Raw genomic sequence first — 18,010 nt, 5'->3', positions numbered from 1 at the left:
TCCCCCCAAGTTGATGAGATAAAAATGTGCAGTGCAAAACATATTAATAACCAGGCTGTTTTACTTGCTTTACTTTGCTGCCTGCAAGAGTTAATTTTGAGGTATAGAAGTGACAGCTTCTGTCTTGTCAGTACCTTGTGGGAATATACTAAACTTCACTGATAAGTAAAGTACAGCCATAAAAGTTTTCTTGGCAGAATACAACTTCTGAGAGCAGAGGGAGATAGGAAGAGGTCAACAGTTCAGGTATTTTCACTCAGGGACACCTAATAGGCTGCCACTGAGCAGAGACAATATAACATTCAATCTACTTGTAAATGTATAAATATAAAATAAAACTATGAAATATCAAAAAAGGTAATTTTTAGGAGTAGGAGGATTAAAACAGTTGTTTATTTTTCAGTTTATTTCCACCTCGGGTTCACTTTAAAGTGTACGTGAGCCGAAGCATTCAAATCACTTTGGGAGGAAGTTGCATCTAGAGGGGAGGTCAGTTCCTTGTTCTGTAGCCGGTGACCACGGGGATCATTATGCAGGACAGGAATGGATCATGGGATTGTCACTTTATGCTGGAACACACATGCATCAGTCTTTGGTGATGCCAGGAGGCCGCGCGGATCAAGGAAGCAAGGGGACATGAATGGAGTACAGAGCAACTAAAGAGTTTAAAGTGTACCAGAGCTGTGAGTAATAAAAAGTTGTATACATACCTGGGGCTTCCTCCAGCCCCATCTGCTCGGGTCGCTCCCACGGCGGCGTCCTTCACTACCTACAGTTTCAGGAACCGGGTCCCCGCACTTCCGTCAGTCAGCTCCAGTCTGATTTTAGAGAAGTGCGCCCTCTACGCGCAGCTGCTGGAGAGATAAGCAAAGAGCGCACTTCTCCTGTGTAGCTGGCTGCTACTGATGTCAGTGGCGGGACCCGTTCACGAAGCTGCAGACAGCGGAGGATGGCGGCGTGGGAGTGATCCAAGCAGATGGGGCTGGAGGAAGCCCCAGGTATGTATAAAACTTTTTATTACTCTCAGCTCTGAGTCCCTTTAAAGCCTAAGTCCACTTAAAGCAGAACTGAAATCTCTGTAAAAAATAAGAGTTTCACTTACCTGGGGCTTCTGCCAGCCCCCTGCAGCCGACCTGTTCCCACGCAGCCATTCACCGATGCTGTGGTCCCACGCCACTGTTCACTTTCACTTCGCCCTGGCCGCGCACATCCTCGTTCACGCTCCAGCAGCTAGATACATACTGCACAGTAGAGATTTTCTCGCACTGCACCTGCGCAGGGTGCTCCTTGCTAAAGGAACCCGTACTAGGATACGCATGGCCAGGGCGCAATGGAGGTCGACTTACAAGACGACCTCCATTACGGGGGGAAAAGTGAGCCGTGGCGGGGGAACGGAGGATCGGTCCAAGAGTGCGAGGGCACAGGTCGGCTGGCAGAAGCCCCAGGTAAGTGAAAGTCTTATTTTATTACAGAGGTGTGTAAGTTCCGCTTTAATTCGACCCCCTTGTTGCCTTGGCGGTGACTATAATCTTTCAAGTACTGTGCAGGCAGCTCAGCGCTGTCCCCTACATGTTGCCACCCTGACTCGCCTTTCACCTATACTTAACTACCTACCTATACTGAAAGTGTTTTTGGGGAGGCTCCCGCAGCTATGACGTGTGGTTCAAATTGTCGGGTGCCGTATGATCATTCCAATTCAGGGATGTGGGTGTGGGGGGGGGGGATATTCAAAAGTTTGCCTCAGGCAGCAAACCCTACAACCGACCCTGATATTAACGCATTGTGGGTAATCGCACTGCATGCAGTGAATGAGGATACAGCACGCTACATTTATTATTATTATCAGATTGCACTGCAACGGCAGCACTGTAAACATTGCATAGGTGCATTGCAGCGCAGTGTTCCACATTAAAAAGAAACTTCACTGTTCAGTGAAAATAATGTAATAAAAAAATGCTTCATTTTGACAGTAATTATTTAGAAATGATTTAGTCAGTGTTTGCTCATTGTAAAATCTTCCCTCTCCCTGATTTACATTCTGACATTTATCACATGGTGACATTTTTACTGCTGGCAGGTGATGTCACTGGAAGGAGATCATAGGCAAACACAGGGGGGGATTACAGCTGCCCAGAATCCCCCTCAGACCAGGGCAGTATCTATGGACAGGCAGAAGTTGAGACACCAGAATATCTGCAGGCATCCTGCAGCTCATAGCACTGCCCCTTTTCTTTCCCTACTACATTTGACTTTGGATGTAGCAGCAATGTTTGTACAGCGCATGGAGCAGCAATGTGTGTACAGAGCATGGAGCAGCTCTGGGGAACTTAACAGTCGGGTATGAGCACAGCCCTGTGCCCTGCTGTGCGAATGCTTCACTTTCCCCTTCATTTGCAATGTTGGCTGTCCTCATTATCTGTATCCAAACTGCTCCTGATCGATACCGTTGTCGATCGGAAGCAGATCAGACATTTAGGAAATAGTTGTCAGATCCTGTCAGTCGGACGGGAAATTGCATTGTGTGTACCCAGCATGATGTCCTACCATAATATTGTACTGTATTGTGTGGCTGAGGAAGACCATTCAGGAATCCCCCCCCCTTGAAAATCCTCGGTTTGCCTCTGGAGATGCTGCTTGCATTTTTGGCAGTTGGAAACAGCTGTTACTTCCCACAATGCAACAAGGCTCCCACAGTGTGATGTCAGTACCTCAGGGCTGTGTATCACAATATCAGCCATACAGAGTCCCCCGATGATGTTTTTGAGAAAAAGAAAAGATTTTGCATGGGAAAGGGGGTATTAGCTACTGATTGGGATGAAGTTCAATTCTTGGTTACGGCTTCACTTTAAAATGCGACTGTTACATCGCACTGTCTGGAACGCACCACTGTAAACGTAGCCTCACGGTCACATAGACCATAGTCTACTCTAGACCAAATTCTTCAATGCTTTGCAGTTAATTTTTTTTTTTAGGGACAGAAGACATTACACAAAAACCAGTAGAAGCTTCCGCATTACACTTTGCTGTACCTTATGCACTGTACGTGTTACTATTGTTATGTTTCTATCAGTGGCGTAGCAAAGGAGCTATGGGCCTAGAGTTGAGCTGAAATTTTCGTAATTTCGCATTACTATAATTATGCATGCGAAATTTGCGATTACGATGCGAAATTAGCGTAGCGAAATTGCCATTAAAATCGTAATTGAAAATACCGTAAGCGTAATTTTCAACGCGAAATTTCGCGTTTCGGTCATGCCGTAATTTCGCATTAAACGCTACCGTAATTTCGCGTTAAACCGTAACGCTCCGTATAATATAAAAAAGCCGCCGACTTTAAGGGTTAATAGCAAAGCCCCCTTAAATGCTAAGAGCCTCAAATTTGGAGAATATATTAAGGAGATCAGGAGGAATAAGAGGAAAATTTTTTTTTTCAAAAAGACCTTATAGTTTTTGAGAAAATCGATGTTAAAGTTTCAAAGTAAAAATGTATACATTTAAAAACCCGCCGACTTTAACGGTTAATAGCAAAGCCTGCTTAAAGTTTAGGAACACCAAATTCCTAGGGTATATTAAGGGGATCAGTGGGAATAAGAGGAAAAAAAAAATTTTCAAAAACACCTTATAGTTTTTGAGAAAATCGATTTTTAAGTTTCAAGGGCGAAAATGTCTTTTAAATGCGGAAAATGTCAGTTTTTTTTGCACAGGTAACAATAGTGTATTATTTTCATAGATTCCCCCAAGTGGGAAGAGTTTTACTTACTTCGTTCTGAGTGTGGGAAATATAAAAAAAAAACGACGTGGGGTCCCCCCTCCCAGACCTCTTTAACCCCTTGTCCCCCATGCAGGCTGGGATAGCCAGAATGCGGAGCACCGGCCGCGTGGGGCTCCGCACCCTGACTATACCAGCCCGCATGGTCCATGGATTGGGGGGTCTCGGAAGGGGAGGGGCAGCCAAGCTTTCCCCTCCCCCTCCGAGCCCTTGTCCAATCCAAGGACAAGGGGCTCTTCTCCACCTCCGATGGGCGGTGGAGGTGGAGGCCGCGATTTCCTGGGTGGGGGGTTCATGGTGGAATCTGGGAGTCCCCTTTAAAAAGGGGTCCCCCAGATGCCCACCCCCCTCCCAGGAGAAATGAGTATAGAGGTACTTGTAGTACCCCTTACCCATTTCCTTTAAGAGTTAAAAGTAAATAAACACACAAACACATAGAAAAAGTATTTTAATTGAACAAAAAACATAACCACGAAAAAAGTCCTTTAATATTCTTAATTAACCATTAATACTTACCTGTCCCTTTAAATAAATGATCCCACGCAATATCCTCGGAAATGTTCTATCAGTTACAATGTAACAAAGTTATTACAATATAACAACTTTGTTACATTGTAACTACGCCGCACCCGACGTCACTCACCGCCGCCGCCGCGTCTGCGCTGCAGGACCCGACAGAGCTCTGAGCTATAGCTCAGAGCTCTCGAAAGCATCTTTGTATTTGGGCTCCAAGGAGCTCCATTGGTCCTTAGCAGACCAATGGGGTTCCTTCTGATTTGAAGGAACCCCATTGGTCTGCTAAGGACCAATGGGGCTCCTTGGAGCCCAAATACAAAGATGCTTCTCAGAGCTCTGAGCTATATAGCTCAGAGCTCTGTCGGGTCCGTGCAGGACGCTAAGTCCCCGCCGGCTCCGCTGCCCTCCCCGCCTCTCCCACATGTCACCCACATGTCACCCACATGTGGGTGACATGTGGGTGACAGATGTGGGCGGGGTGGACAGCGGGAGCTGCGGGGACTTAGCGTCCTGCACGGACGCGTATGCGGCGGCTGAGCGGCGAGTGGCGTCGGGTGCGGCGTAGTTACAATGTAACAAAGTTGTTACATGATAACTTTGTTACATTGTAACTGATAGAACATTTCCGAGGATATTGCGTGGGATCATTTATTTAAAGGGACAGGTAAGTATTAATGGTTAATTAAGAATATTAAAGGACTTTTTTCGTGGTTATGTTTTTTGTTCAATTAAAATACTTTTTCTATGTGTTTGTGTGTTTATTTACTTTTAACTCTTAAAGGAAATGGGTAAGGGGTACTACAAGTACCTCTATACTCATTTCTCCTGGGAGGGGGGTGGGCATCTGGGGGACCCCTTTTTAAAGGGGACTCCCAGATTCCACCATGAACCCCCCACCCAGGAAATCGCGGCCTCCACCTCCACCGCCCATCGGAGGTGGAGAAGAGCCCCTTGTCCTTGGATTGGACAAGGGCTCGGAGGGGGAGGGGAAAGCTTGGCTGCCCCTCCCCTTCCGAGACCCCCCAATCCATGGACCATGCGGGCTGGTATAGTCAGGGTGCGGAGCCCCACGCGGCCGGTGCTCCGCATTCTGGCTATCCCAGCCTGCATGGGGGACAAGGGGTTAAAGAGGTCTGGGAGGAGGGACCCCACGTCGTTTTTTTTTTATATTTCCCACACTCAGAACGAAGTAAGTAAAACTCTTCCCACTTGGGGGAATCTATGAAAATAATACACTATTGTTACCTGTGCAAAAAAAACTGACATTTTCCGCATTTAAAAGACATTTTCGCCCTTGAAACTTAAAAATCGATTTTCTCAAAAACTATAAGGTCTTTTTGAAAAAAAATGTTTTCCTCTTATTCCCACTGATCCCCTTAATATACCCTGGGAATTTGGTGTTCCTAAACTTTAAGCAGGCTTTGCTATTAACCGTTAAAGTCGGCGGGTTTTTAAATGTTTACATTTTTCCTTTGAAACTTTAACATCGATTTTCTCAAAAACTATAAGGTCTTTTTGAAAAAAAATTTTTTCCTCTTATTCCTCCTGATCTACTTAATATATTCTCCAAATTTGAGGCTCTTAGCATTTAAGGGGGCTTTGCTATTAACCCTTAAAGTCGGCGGCTTTTTTATATTATACGGAGCGTTACGGTTTAACGCGAAATTAGGGTAGCGTTTAATGCGAAATTACGGCATGATACGACTGTAATGCGAAAATTACGCGAAAATTACGCTTACGCGAAATTTCGCGAAATCCTTCTTCATTACGATTATGTACTTACGGCCATAATCGTAATTACACTAATTACGCGAAATTTCGCAAAATCGTAATTTGGTCATTACGCTCATCTCTATATGGGCCCCGATGCAAGTTTTACATTAGGCCCTCCCAAGCACTCTATACATAACAATTGATACGGCGCACCAAAACCTGCCAAGTACAGCCACAGTGTCAGAGGTGCAAGAAGGGGATGGGGAACAGCTTGTTAATGATTACAAGTATTTAGAGCAGGGGTCCCCAAACCTTTTGGGTCGAGGGTCGGGTCAACATACTTCAGACTGCTGGAGGGCCGGAGTATACATAAAATGATGTAGAAGTCGTTGCGGGCCAGACAGTGATGCATACCCAGTTGACAACCTGCAGTCCAATTGGACAGCAGTGTCACCTGATGTGGAATTTGATTGGAAACAAGTGAATTACTGCTTTCTGGCTTCCATGTGGATGGGTGGTGCCAGCACTGCTATTCTGTATAGGGACCACGAACATTTAAATATGCAGCTGACTGCATCTATAAGTAATACATTTTGTGTGTGGGGGGCCAGTAAAAAGGCCTCAGGGGGCCACATTCGGCCTGCGGGCCTTAGTTTGAGGACCACTGATTTAGAGCATCTATAGAAGTGATTATTACCAGCACAGGACCAATATAGAACTAATACTGTGTTTGAGGGAGGTCCCCATGGGGCCCCTCTTTCCCAAGGGCCCCGATGCAGTCACAACCTCTGCAACCCCTATTGCTACGCCACTGGTTACTATATGTTTCTTTGGAAATGTATTTATCTTATTTTAAAAACAATAAAAACTTTGTGACAAAAAAAAAAAAACAGTAGAAGCACTGGTGTAATGTAAAGTATATTTGCTTTACCTATAATAAACATTTTATATTCAACAATGATGATTTGTTTTAAGTTTATTTAACAATAACTATGTCTGTAGTATGTCCTGCCGGAAGTCTGGCCCCTCCTCTCATTCTGGAGACAGCAGGACAGAAGCATTATCTGTCACACACCGCTATTTATGCTTCCTCTGCGTCAGTATCTACTGCAGCGGAGGCACGGGAGCTGCATTACTTCCCTCCGGCCGGCAGGTGGCGCTGCAGCTATGCTTGGCGTCAGAGACTCAGAGGACATGTAGCATAGCGCCGCGTCCTCCATGCCGCAGGTGGCGCTGTCACTCGGCGTGACTTGTTGTTGTTCTCGGTGACGGGAGGCGGAGCCGGGGTTGTGGTTGGCCCGGAGAGGTGAGCGTCTCCGGGACCGGCTGTCTGCACCGAGCTATGTCGGAGGGGTTTGATCGCGCCCCGGGGGCTGGTCGGGGGAGAGGACGCGGCGTGCTGGGGCCGGGCAGAGGTCGGGGCGCGGAGGAGGCGGGGAGAGCGGCCGGATTCCGGGGACATCAATTCCCCAACCACCAGGAGAGCAGCCGGCCGGCGGGAGGCCAGCACCAGGAGCCGCTCAGGCCGCCAATCACCATCCCGAGTGCCGTCACTCCAGGTACCGCTGCTGCTCACCACTGCTCTCTCATAGCTGATACTGCTGTGTGCTGCTCACCAATACTGGCCCCTGCTGGTCAATACTGCCCTGCACTGCTCACCACTGCTCTCTCATAGCTGATACTGCTGTGTCCTGCTCACCAATACTGGCCCCTGCTGGTCAATACTGCACTGTACTGCTCACCACTGCTCTATCATAGCTGATACTGCTGTGTGCTGCTCACCAATACTGCCCCCCTGAGGGCCAATACTGCCCTGCACTGCTCACCAGTACTGACCCCTGAGGGCCAATACTGCCCTGCACTGCTCACCGGTACTGGCCCCTGAGGGCCAATACTGCCCTGCACTGCTCACCAATACTGGCCCCTGCTGGCCAATACTACCCTGCACTGCTCACCAGTACTGGCCCCTGAGGGCCAATACTGCCCTGCACTGCTTACCACTGCTCTCTCATAGCTGATACTGCTGTGTCCTGCTCACCAATACTGCCCCCTGCTGGCTAATACTGCCCTGTACTGCTCACCAGTACTGGCTCCTGAGGACCAATACAGCCCTGTCCTGCTCACCAATACTGGCCCCTGCTGGCTGCTGGAGTGCACCACTGCCCTGTCCTCATTACTGGTGACCCCTCCTGACTGCTGGTGCACCACTGCCTGTCCTGCTCACCAATACTGGCCACTGCTGGCCAATAATGCACTGCTCATCAATACTGCCTCCTACTGGCTGCTGGATTGCACCACTGCCCTGTCCTCACTACAGGTGACCCCTACTGGCTGCTGGTGCACCACTGCCCGCCCTGCTCATAACATGTGCCCTCTACTGACTGCTGGCGCACCACTGTTCAGTCCTGCTCATTAATACTGCTCTCACCTGGCTGCTGGAGTGCACCACTGTCCTCTCATAGCTGTTACTGTCCTGCCCTGCTCACCAATACTGCCCCCACCTGGCTGCTAGAGCACACCACTGCCCTGTTCACTACAGGTGCCCCCTCTTGACTGCTGGAGTGCACCACTGCCCTGTCATGCTCACCAATACTGCCCCCTCCTGGCTGCTGGAGGGCACCACTTTCCTGTTCTCATTACAGGTGCCCACTCCTGGCTGCTGGAGCTCATCACTGCCCTCTCATAGCGGTTACTGCCCTGCCCACCAATACTGCCCCCACCTGGCGGCTAGAGCACACCACTGTCCTGTCCTCACTACAGGTGACTCCTCCTGACTGCTGGAGTGCACCACTGCCCTGTCATGCTCACCAATACTGCCCCCTCCTGGCTGCTGGAGGGCACCACTTTCCTGTTCTCATTACAGGTGCCCCCTCCTGGCTGCTGGAGCTCATCACTGCCCTCTCATAGCGGTTACTGCCCTGCCCACCAATACTGCCCCCACCTGGCGGCTAGAGCACACCACTGTCCTGTCCTCACTACAGGTGACTCCTCCTGACTGCTGGAGTGCACCACTGCCCTGTCATGCTCACCAATACTGCCCCCTCCTGGCTGCTGGAGGGCACCACTTTCCTGTTCTCATTACAGGTGCCCCCTCCTGGCTGCTGGAGCTCATCACTGCCCTCTCATAGCGGTTACTGCCCTGCCCACCAATACTGCCCCCACCTGGCTGCTAGAGCACACCACTGTCCTGTCCTCACTACAGGTGACTCCTCCTGACTGCTGGTGCACCACTGCCTGTCCTTCTCACTACAGATGCCTGCTGCTGGAGCACACCACTGCCCTGTCCTGCTCACTACAGGTGCCCCCTGCTGGCTTCTAGTGAGCACCACTACCCTGTCCTGCTCACTACAGGTGCCCTCTCCTGACTGTGCACTGTCCACCACAGACTCCCTCATGCCCATTACTAGCCCATCCTCCTCACCAGAGGTGCCCCCTCCTGACTGCAAGAGCGTACCACTGCCCTGTCCTGCTCACTACAGGTGCCCCCTCCTGACTGCTGGAGCGCACCACTGCCCTGTCCTGCTCACTACAGGTGCCCCCTCCTAACTACTGGACAGCACCACTGCTCTATCCTGCTCATCACTATTCCCCCTCCTGACTGCTATAATGCACCACACCTCTGTCCTGCTCACCACCGACCCCCTCATGCCTGTTACTGTCCCTTCCTGCTCACCACTACTACCTCCTCCTGGTCGAATGCAACACTGCCGTGCCCACCACAGGCTTCCCCTTCTGACTGTTGCTGCTCTTCACAGACCCCCATATATCTATTATTTCACTTTCCAGCTCTATGCAACTGATCCCCACTACCCCTCATTCCTGTTACAGTCCCTTCCTCCTCAGCGGTGCTCCCCACAATGCCTCAAGCTTATTACTATACCTTCTGGCTCTACACTGCTGCTCCTTTCTGAATACTTCTGCCCTTTACTACCCCCATGTAGCTACTACTGCCATGTCCTGATCACCCTCCTGCTTCCTCCTTATTACTGATGCCTATCAGTGCACTCTCCTAGCTGTTACTTGCCCCTTTCTGCTGACAGCTGCTGCTCACCATTGCCCTCCATTTAGCTCCTACTGTTCCTTCCTGCTTATACCTGCATTTCCCTCCTATATATTACTGCCGTGCTCACCACTACCACTCTTTTTCTGACTGCAATCTATTGCTTTGTCCTTCACTCCATTGCTTCCTTCTATATAGTACTGTTCACCACAGCCCACTTCTACAGGGTGGCGCATGAAAGACCAGTCAAGCTGCCTACCAGGAGCGCAAATATACAGGCAGACTCTTTTAGTCCAACCCTACTGTGCGTGTCCTCTCCAGGTTAACTGAAGCCTTTGTTACCTGTATTTGCTTTAGGGTAACACACTCATCGTGTGGCAAGTGCAGGTAACATAAGCTTCAATCAAGCCAGAGAGGACACACAGCAGGGCTAGTGTAAGAGGCCTGTATACTCACACTCATAGCATGCAGTCAGGCTCTTGTGTGCCACCCCGATTGCTACCATTGCCCTGTCCTGCTTTCCTCTTCTGCCTTTTCTGAGTACTGCTGCTCCTCACTCTATAGCCATTACTGACCATTCTTACTCGCTGCTGTCTCCTCTTATACGTTACTGCTCATCACTGCCTCTTTCAAGCTGTTACTGCCCTGCTCATTGCTGCTGCACCCTCCTCAATACTGCTTTCCACCACTATGGGCTCTATTCCTAAAAAATTTGCGGCGAAAAAACTCCTGGAGGGAAAATACTGCATCGGTATTTTAGACTTCTGGGTGGTCATTCATAAAAATGTTGGCAGCTGCAATAGCAGAGCGGAGCTCTCCCGCTGAAGGCTGGCGGTAAGCTGTCGGAAGGCATGCGGAAACACTGGAGCCGGCAGAGTCCCTCCGTGCGCTGCTCTCTCTGGGAGGTCTGTCCCATTCACTTGTATGTAATCCGCAAGCTTCTCGCTAAATCAGAGGAAGCGGTATTTCCTGTCCTCCTACCGCTTCCTCTAATCTTTATGAATGGACATTTTGTTACTTTTTCTAGATAAATCTAGAAAATCACAGCACAAGGCGGAAATGTATCGCTCTGCTGGGGAATTGTAGCTTATCATGCGGAAACAGATTTTATGAATGCCCACTTTGCTAAATGGACGGGAAAGTCAGCTGTTTTGAGCGCTAAACTGGCGGAAAAAGTTTTGAATAGAGCCCTATGAATTCATTGCTGCTACTGTCCCTTACTGCTCACCACTGCTTCCCCTTTCTGTAAACTACAGTTCACCACTGCCTCCTTTAGGTACTACTACCCTGTTCTGCTCAACATTGTTGTTGCACATGACTGCTGCTGTTTACCTCTTCTTCCTTACAGCCCCTCCCACCTTGTCTCTTCTCACTTCTACCTGTTCCTATATACTGCTGTTCACTGCAGTCTTTTGCAAGGTAATACTGCCCTGTCCTGCTCACCGGTGCCCTCTTCTGTTACTACTGCCCCATTATACAGCTCCCACCTTCTCATTACTGCTGTTTCTGAGCCACTACTCCCCACTTTCTGCCCAACCTTCCCACCCCATGTCAGACACCACTTGTGGTCATCACTGCTGCCCTCTGTGTTATCACTTTCTCAGCTCATAGCTACTGCCCCCTTAAGGTCAACCCTATAGGGGCTTCCTCCAGCCCCTTGCAGCTGACCTGTCTCACGCCGCAGCTCCGCTCTCATCCGTCGACCCGGGGTCCCTGCCGGTGAAGAGGGGGACCTCTAGGTCGTCTCTACTGCGCCTGCGCAAGCGCCGCTGTCAATCAAGCCCACGTTGTCCGCGGTGTACTGCACAGGTGCAGATGATCCCTGGGGGGGGGGGGGGGCTGGTGGGGACCTGGTTTTGCCTGATGACTACTTTAAGGTTGAGATCATAAAATAAATAAAAATTAAAATTAAAAAAAGTCTCCTCCCTGCCAGTATGGTTACCAGGAACTAATGCCCTATCCTCATCACTAATGACTCATCCTATTCCCTGCACACACCTGGAACTACTGCCACCATTACATCACTGCTGCCTCTGGTTTTAACCAGATCTAAACGTGAAGTTCAGTAAATAGGCACATTCTAGTTACATAGGTATCAAAACTGGACGTCAGTGGAGCTGAAACTTTGTAGGCCACTAACAATCCAATCCGCCGGATGATCGCTGCTATAAACGATCGAAAAAGATCAATCGTACCCACTAACGAAACCAGTCTTTTTTTCAAGGTGTCATAACATTATTGAAATACTGTATAATTGATTTATTTAACAGTATTAAAAATTATCTTTGGAAAATAAATGTTCTGTTTTTCCCTGGCATTGTGGGAGTCATGGCTTTATGGGATGGATTTCTGCATGACTCATATGTAAGACAAAAGTGTGGGAAAAGGAAACTAGGCAGTCTGTTACTAGAAACTGAAAGTATTCTGGTGATGGCCAAGGCTAAATGCATACTTATGCAATCAAGGGAGGAGCAAGTCCTTTGCAGAGTATAAATGTGGAAACTTAGATTACTGGCTGCTGAATCCAGAACATGAAGATACCAGGCATTACTGCTGCCCACTCCTCATTATTGCAGGTAACAGGCATTACTGCTGCCCCCTCCTTATTATTGCAGGTACCAGGCATTGCTGCGGCCCCCTCCTCAGCACTGCATGTACCAGGCATTGCTGCTGCCCCCTCCTCATCACTGCAGGTACCAGGCATTGCTGCTGCCCCCTCCTCATCACTGCAGGTACCAGGCATTGCTGCTGCCCCCTCCTCATCACTGCAGGTACCAGGCATTGCTGCTGCCCCCTCCTCATCACTGCAGGTAACAGGCATTGCTGCTGCCCCCTCCTCAGCACTGCAGGTAACAGGCATTGCTGCTGCCCCCTCCTCAGCACTGCAGGTACCAGGCATTGCTGCTGCCCCCTCCTCAGCACTGCAGATACCAGACATTGCTGATGCCCCCTCCTCATCACTGCAGGTAACAGGCATTGCTGCTGCCCCCTCCTCATCACTGCAGGTACCAGGCATTGCTGCTGCCCCTTCTGCATCACTGCATGTACCAGGCATTGCTGCTGCCCCCTCCTCATCACTGCAGGTACCAGGCATTGCTGCTGCCCCCTCCTCAGCACTGCAGGTACCAGGCATTGCTGCTGCCCCCTCCTCAGCACTGCAGATACCAGACATTGCTGATGCCCCCTCCTCATCACTGCAGGTAACAGGCATTGCTGCTGCCCCCTCCTCATCACTGCAGGTACCAGGCATTGCTGCTGCCCCTTCTGCATCACTGCATGTACCAGGCATTGCTGCTGCCCCCTCCTCATCACTGCAGGTACCAGGCATTGCTGCTGCCCCCTCCTCAGCACTGCAGGTAACAGGCATTGCTGCTGCCCCCTCCTCAGCACTGCAGGTAACAGGCATTGCTGCTGCCCCCTCCTCATCACTGCAGGTACCAGGCATTACTGCTGCCCCTCCTCATCACTGCATGCACCAGGCATTGCTGCTGCCCCCTTCTCATCACTGCAGGTACCAGGCATTGCTGCTGCCCCTTCCGCATCTTTGCAGGTACCAGACATTGCTGATGCCCGCTCCTCATCACTGCATGTACCAGGCATTGCTGCTGCCCCTTCCGCATCACTGCTGGTACCAGGCATTGCTGCTGCCCCCTCCTCATCACTACAGGTACCAGGCATTGCTGCTGCCCCTTCCGCATCACTGCATGTACCAGGCATTGCTGCTGCCCCCTCCTCATCACTGCAGGTACCAGGCATTGCTGCTGCCCCCTCCTCATCACTGCAGGTACCAGGCATTGCTTCTGCCCCTTCCGCATCACTGCAGGTTCCAGGCATTGCTGCTGCCTCTCCTCATCACTGTATGTACCAGATGTTGCTGCTGCCCCCTCCTCATCACTGCAGGTACCAGGCATTGCTTCTGCCCCTTCCGCATCACTGCAGGTACCAGGCATTGCTGCTGCCTCTCCTCATCACTGTATGTACCAGATGTTGCTGCTACCCCACACTGATAAAGGCAGTTATTTCCAAACTCCTTTACTATTACCTTCTTCTTATCACACAGTTTCCTTTCCATCACTGCGCATATTAATCCTCTGGGTCTTGTCCTGTTACTATTGTCTGATATGCATCACTCTGTGGTCGGATGACTGACTAGGACAGCCTTTCTCAACCTTTTTACCTTGGAGGAGCCCTGCAAATACGTTTTATATTTCTAGGAGCCCCTGCAAGTAATTTTTGAATCTCAAGGAACCCCTGAATTTATTTTGCAAGTAGCATGGTCTTTAAAGGAGTCATCAGGGGGATATGAGGACAATAAGTGCTACTTACCTGGGGATTCATCCAGCCCCAAGCTCCCAGCATGTCCCTCGCTGCAGCTCTGCGGTGAGCCGTTCGCCTGTGAAGCTTCCCGGTCCCCGGAGATGTCAGGCCGACCCAGAGGTCAGCCTGTACTGCGCGAGCGGTGCTGTTTATCACCGCCACGTGGTTCGGAGTGTACTGCGCAGGCGCAGAACTACGTGGCTTCAATGTTTCGGAGCCACGTAGGGCCCCACAAGCTCCTGTAGGATTAATGGGAGAAATCTCTTTGAAACACTCCCGTCCAGCAATGTGTACTCGGCGGGTGGCAGCAGCAGCACCGAGTGCAGTTCCTACGGGAGCTTGTTTACAGCCCTACGTGGCTCCAAAACGTTTGCTGTATGTTTTATATGGAACTGCTGGAGTTCCTCTTTAAGTTTTAAAGCTTGCAATAAACTATGCACAGTTGGTCATTAAAAGTGTCACCGGAATCAATGTATGTTGGTTTGATGTCTGCATTTCTGCTCCCCGACTAACACCAGACCACACTTCACTTGCAATAGGTTTACTATACTGTATTACTGTTTACTAGAACTATTCTGCTGTATTTAGAAATACGCTAAATCTGAGTTTGTTTCTAGCTTGTAATAAAAATCCATGTGGCTTATTCCTTATTGCTATTAACATTGAAATCTATACATGCTTCTATAGACCTTTAAATAAAAAATAAGCCCATGTCCCTAACTTGGTATAAGGTATATAGATCCAGCATGGCAATTCCTCTGTGCTTACCTTGGGTAGCTTTTCCTCAAGTCAGGCTTACTTTCACTTTTCAAACCAAAACATGACAATGGTATTCCAGGAAAGCCCCATTTAGCATTAGGACGACAGAGATACTTTATTTTCTCATCCGGTTTGCTTGAACTTTTGTGTATGGGTTAAAGTGTACCAGGGACGAAGCACCTTCATGTATTTTACCATATATATTAGTGGGAACATTAGAGAAAACACCTACCCTGCGCCTCTTTCATTCTTTACTGCTCAGCCTGCTTCTAATCAGCCCTGATAAAATCCCTGACTGAGCATTCAGTCTGGCTTTGCTCAGGAATCATAGCTGAGTCATTATAGCAGAGCCACAAGGGTGCAGGCTTGGGTTGGAAAAGACAGACTCTGCTATAATGATTCCTGGGCAAAGCCTCACTGAATGCTCAGTCTGGGATTTTCTCAGGGCTGATAACAAGCAGGCTGAGCAGTGAAGGATGAAACAGAGAGCAGGGTAGGTGTTTTCTCTAATGTTCCCGCTGACATATGTGGTAAAATACATGAGGGTGCTTTGTCTGTGGTTCACTAAGGATACCCGAGATCAGAGGTATATGGAGGCTGCCTTATTTATTTCCTTTTAAACAATACCAGTTGCCTGGCTGTCCTCCCGATCCTATGTCCCTAATGCTAAGTACACACCATAACAATTTTCTGGCAGATTTCCCTGCAGGATTGATTATTTCCAACATGTCCGATCTGAATTTTTATCAATTTTCATTGAGTTCTGTGAAAATCGATAAAGAAAAAAATTGAAAAATCGATTGAAATTCAGATCGGACATCTTGGAAATAATCGATCTGGCAGGTAAATCTGCCAGAAAATTGTATGGTGTGTACTTAGCATAATACTTTTAACCCATAAACCTTGAACAAGCATGCAGCAGGTCAGGTACTCTGCCTCAGCTGACTCAGGTTCTACTGGATTAGCCATATGCTTGTTCCAGGGTTTTGACTCAAGACACTTTCTATGCCAGAAGATCAACAGGGCTGCCAGGCAACAGGTATTGTTTAAAAGGTAATAAATATGGCCGCCTCCATATACCTCTCACCTTGGGTATCCTTTAAGGTGCCCATACATCTAGCGAGGATTTGCAGATCCGACGAAAGATACAAATGTCTCTTTAATCAAATTAGAGAGATTGCTGTCGGTTGGCCATAAAACACTGCGGGCCGATTTTCGATCAATTTCAACATGAAATCGTCCAAGTCCGCCGCATCCGTCACACATGCGCCAGCGGCGTGTATATCACTAATGGAGGAGCGGGGGGGATTCAGAAGAGGGGTGGGCACTGCGCGATGGGCGACATAGGACAGGTAATGTGTAAATGCACACGCGGGAGACACAGAGAGAGAACAGCGCTGGGGGTTTTGACGCACTCATCCTGATATCATTCGCTCACCCGATCCACCACCACTGCCTGACATCTTGCAGCATGTCCAATTGATATATGCTACAAATTTCAGCACGAAACTGGGCACATCGTCGATGCATCGCAGTGTTCTCCCCAGGCTCTTTTAGCCGGGTGCCCCACCCGGCTAGTTTTGGTGACCACCCGGCTGTCATCGGCTCACTTCCTCCTCTGCTGTAATCAGAGTTGTGCAGAAAAGCGCCAGCCCTGTATTCTCTGATCTTGCCCCACCCGGCTACGTTTTCATGCCACCCGGCTGGAAAAAATTTCTGGGGAGAACACTGCATCGTGCATGCTCTTGGCAGCACCGATTTTTCGATAATTATCAAATCGGATGGTCATTCAACTGCCAATTCTAGAGATGTATGGGTAACTTTAACTACTTCGGCCTCCTGGACGTACTAGCTAAGCCCAGGAGGCCATTTGCGCGTCCGCACGCTCCCGCGCTGATTCTTCTCCCCCGCAGAAAAAGCGACAGCTTCTTTCGGAAGCTTCGCTTTTTCTGGCTGTTGAGTCCCTCTAAGCGTATGTTATGCTTAGTGACGTCATGTAAACAAACTCATGGCCGCCATCTTGTGGCCAAAAAGTAAAACTACAACTAAAAGTAAAAAAAATAAAACTTAGCACACATTTACATTATAAAACTGGTTTTATCACACCTTCCCCAAAATACCCAAATAAAATGTTTAATATAAAAAAAACAAAAAAACCCCATTACAATAAAAAAAAATGTAAATATTTACCTAAGGGTCTAAACTTTTTAAATATCAATGTAAAGATGAAATATTTTTTTTTTTTTATTTTTTATTTTTTTTATTTTAAAGAGGAACTGTAACGACAAAACGGCCCCTGGGGGGTACTCACCTCGGGTGGGGGAAGCCTCAGGATCCTAATGAGGCTTCCCACGCCGTCCTGCGTCCCTCGGGGGTCTCGCTGTAGCCCTCCGTACAGCCGTGACGCAATATTTACCTTCCTGGCTCCTGCGCAGGCGCTCTGATGGCTGTCGGCGCCGAAGTAGGCGGAAATACCCGATCGCCGTCGGGTCTGCTCTACTGCGCAGGCGCAAGTTTCCAGCGCCTGCGCAGTAGAGCGGACCCGACGGAGATCGGGTATTTCCGTCTATTTCCGTGCCGAAAGTCGCCACAGCGCCCCCGCTGGAGCCAGCAAAGGTAAATATTGAAGCTACAGTTGGCTCTGTCGCCGGCTGTTCGGAGGGCTGCAGCGAGACCCCCGTGGGACAGAGGACGGCGTGGGAAGCCTCATTAGGATCCGGAGGCTTCCCCCACCCGAGGTAAGTACCCCCCAGGGGAGGTTTTTGTTGTTACAGAGTCTCTTTAAACTTGTAAATCGTGATAGATGCAAAACGGAAAAAAATGCAACTTTATTTCCAAGTAAATTATTGTCGCCATACATTGTGATAGGGACATAATTTTAACGGTGTAATAACCGGGACATATGGGCAAATACAATACGTGAGTTTTTGTTATGG

General features: G+C 49.0%; 1 protein-coding gene across 3 annotated transcripts in view; it reads left to right on the top strand.

Moving 5' to 3' along the window:
- Positions 1–7,247: 7,247 nt before the first annotated feature.
- Positions 7,248–18,010, top strand: part of PAIP1 (poly(A) binding protein interacting protein 1) — a 50,071-nt gene continuing 39,308 nt past the window's right edge. For 2 of the 3 annotated variants that reach the window (XM_068251212.1, XM_068251210.1), the window contains exon 1: positions 7,248–7,557. In XM_068251212.1, the coding sequence (XP_068107313.1) occupies positions 7,341–7,557 (217 nt within the window). In that variant the 5' untranslated portion in view covers positions 7,248–7,340. The remainder of the gene's footprint in view (positions 7,558–18,010) is intronic. The other variant, XM_068251211.1, reaches the window with a different exon arrangement.

This window comes from Hyperolius riggenbachi, chromosome 1, assembly GCF_040937935.1.
Source record: "Hyperolius riggenbachi isolate aHypRig1 chromosome 1, aHypRig1.pri, whole genome shotgun sequence".
Classification (NCBI taxonomy): Eukaryota; Metazoa; Chordata; class Amphibia; order Anura; family Hyperoliidae; genus Hyperolius; species Hyperolius riggenbachi.
Note: the sequence above shows the minus strand (reverse complement) of the source record. Positions and strands in the feature narration are given on the sequence as shown.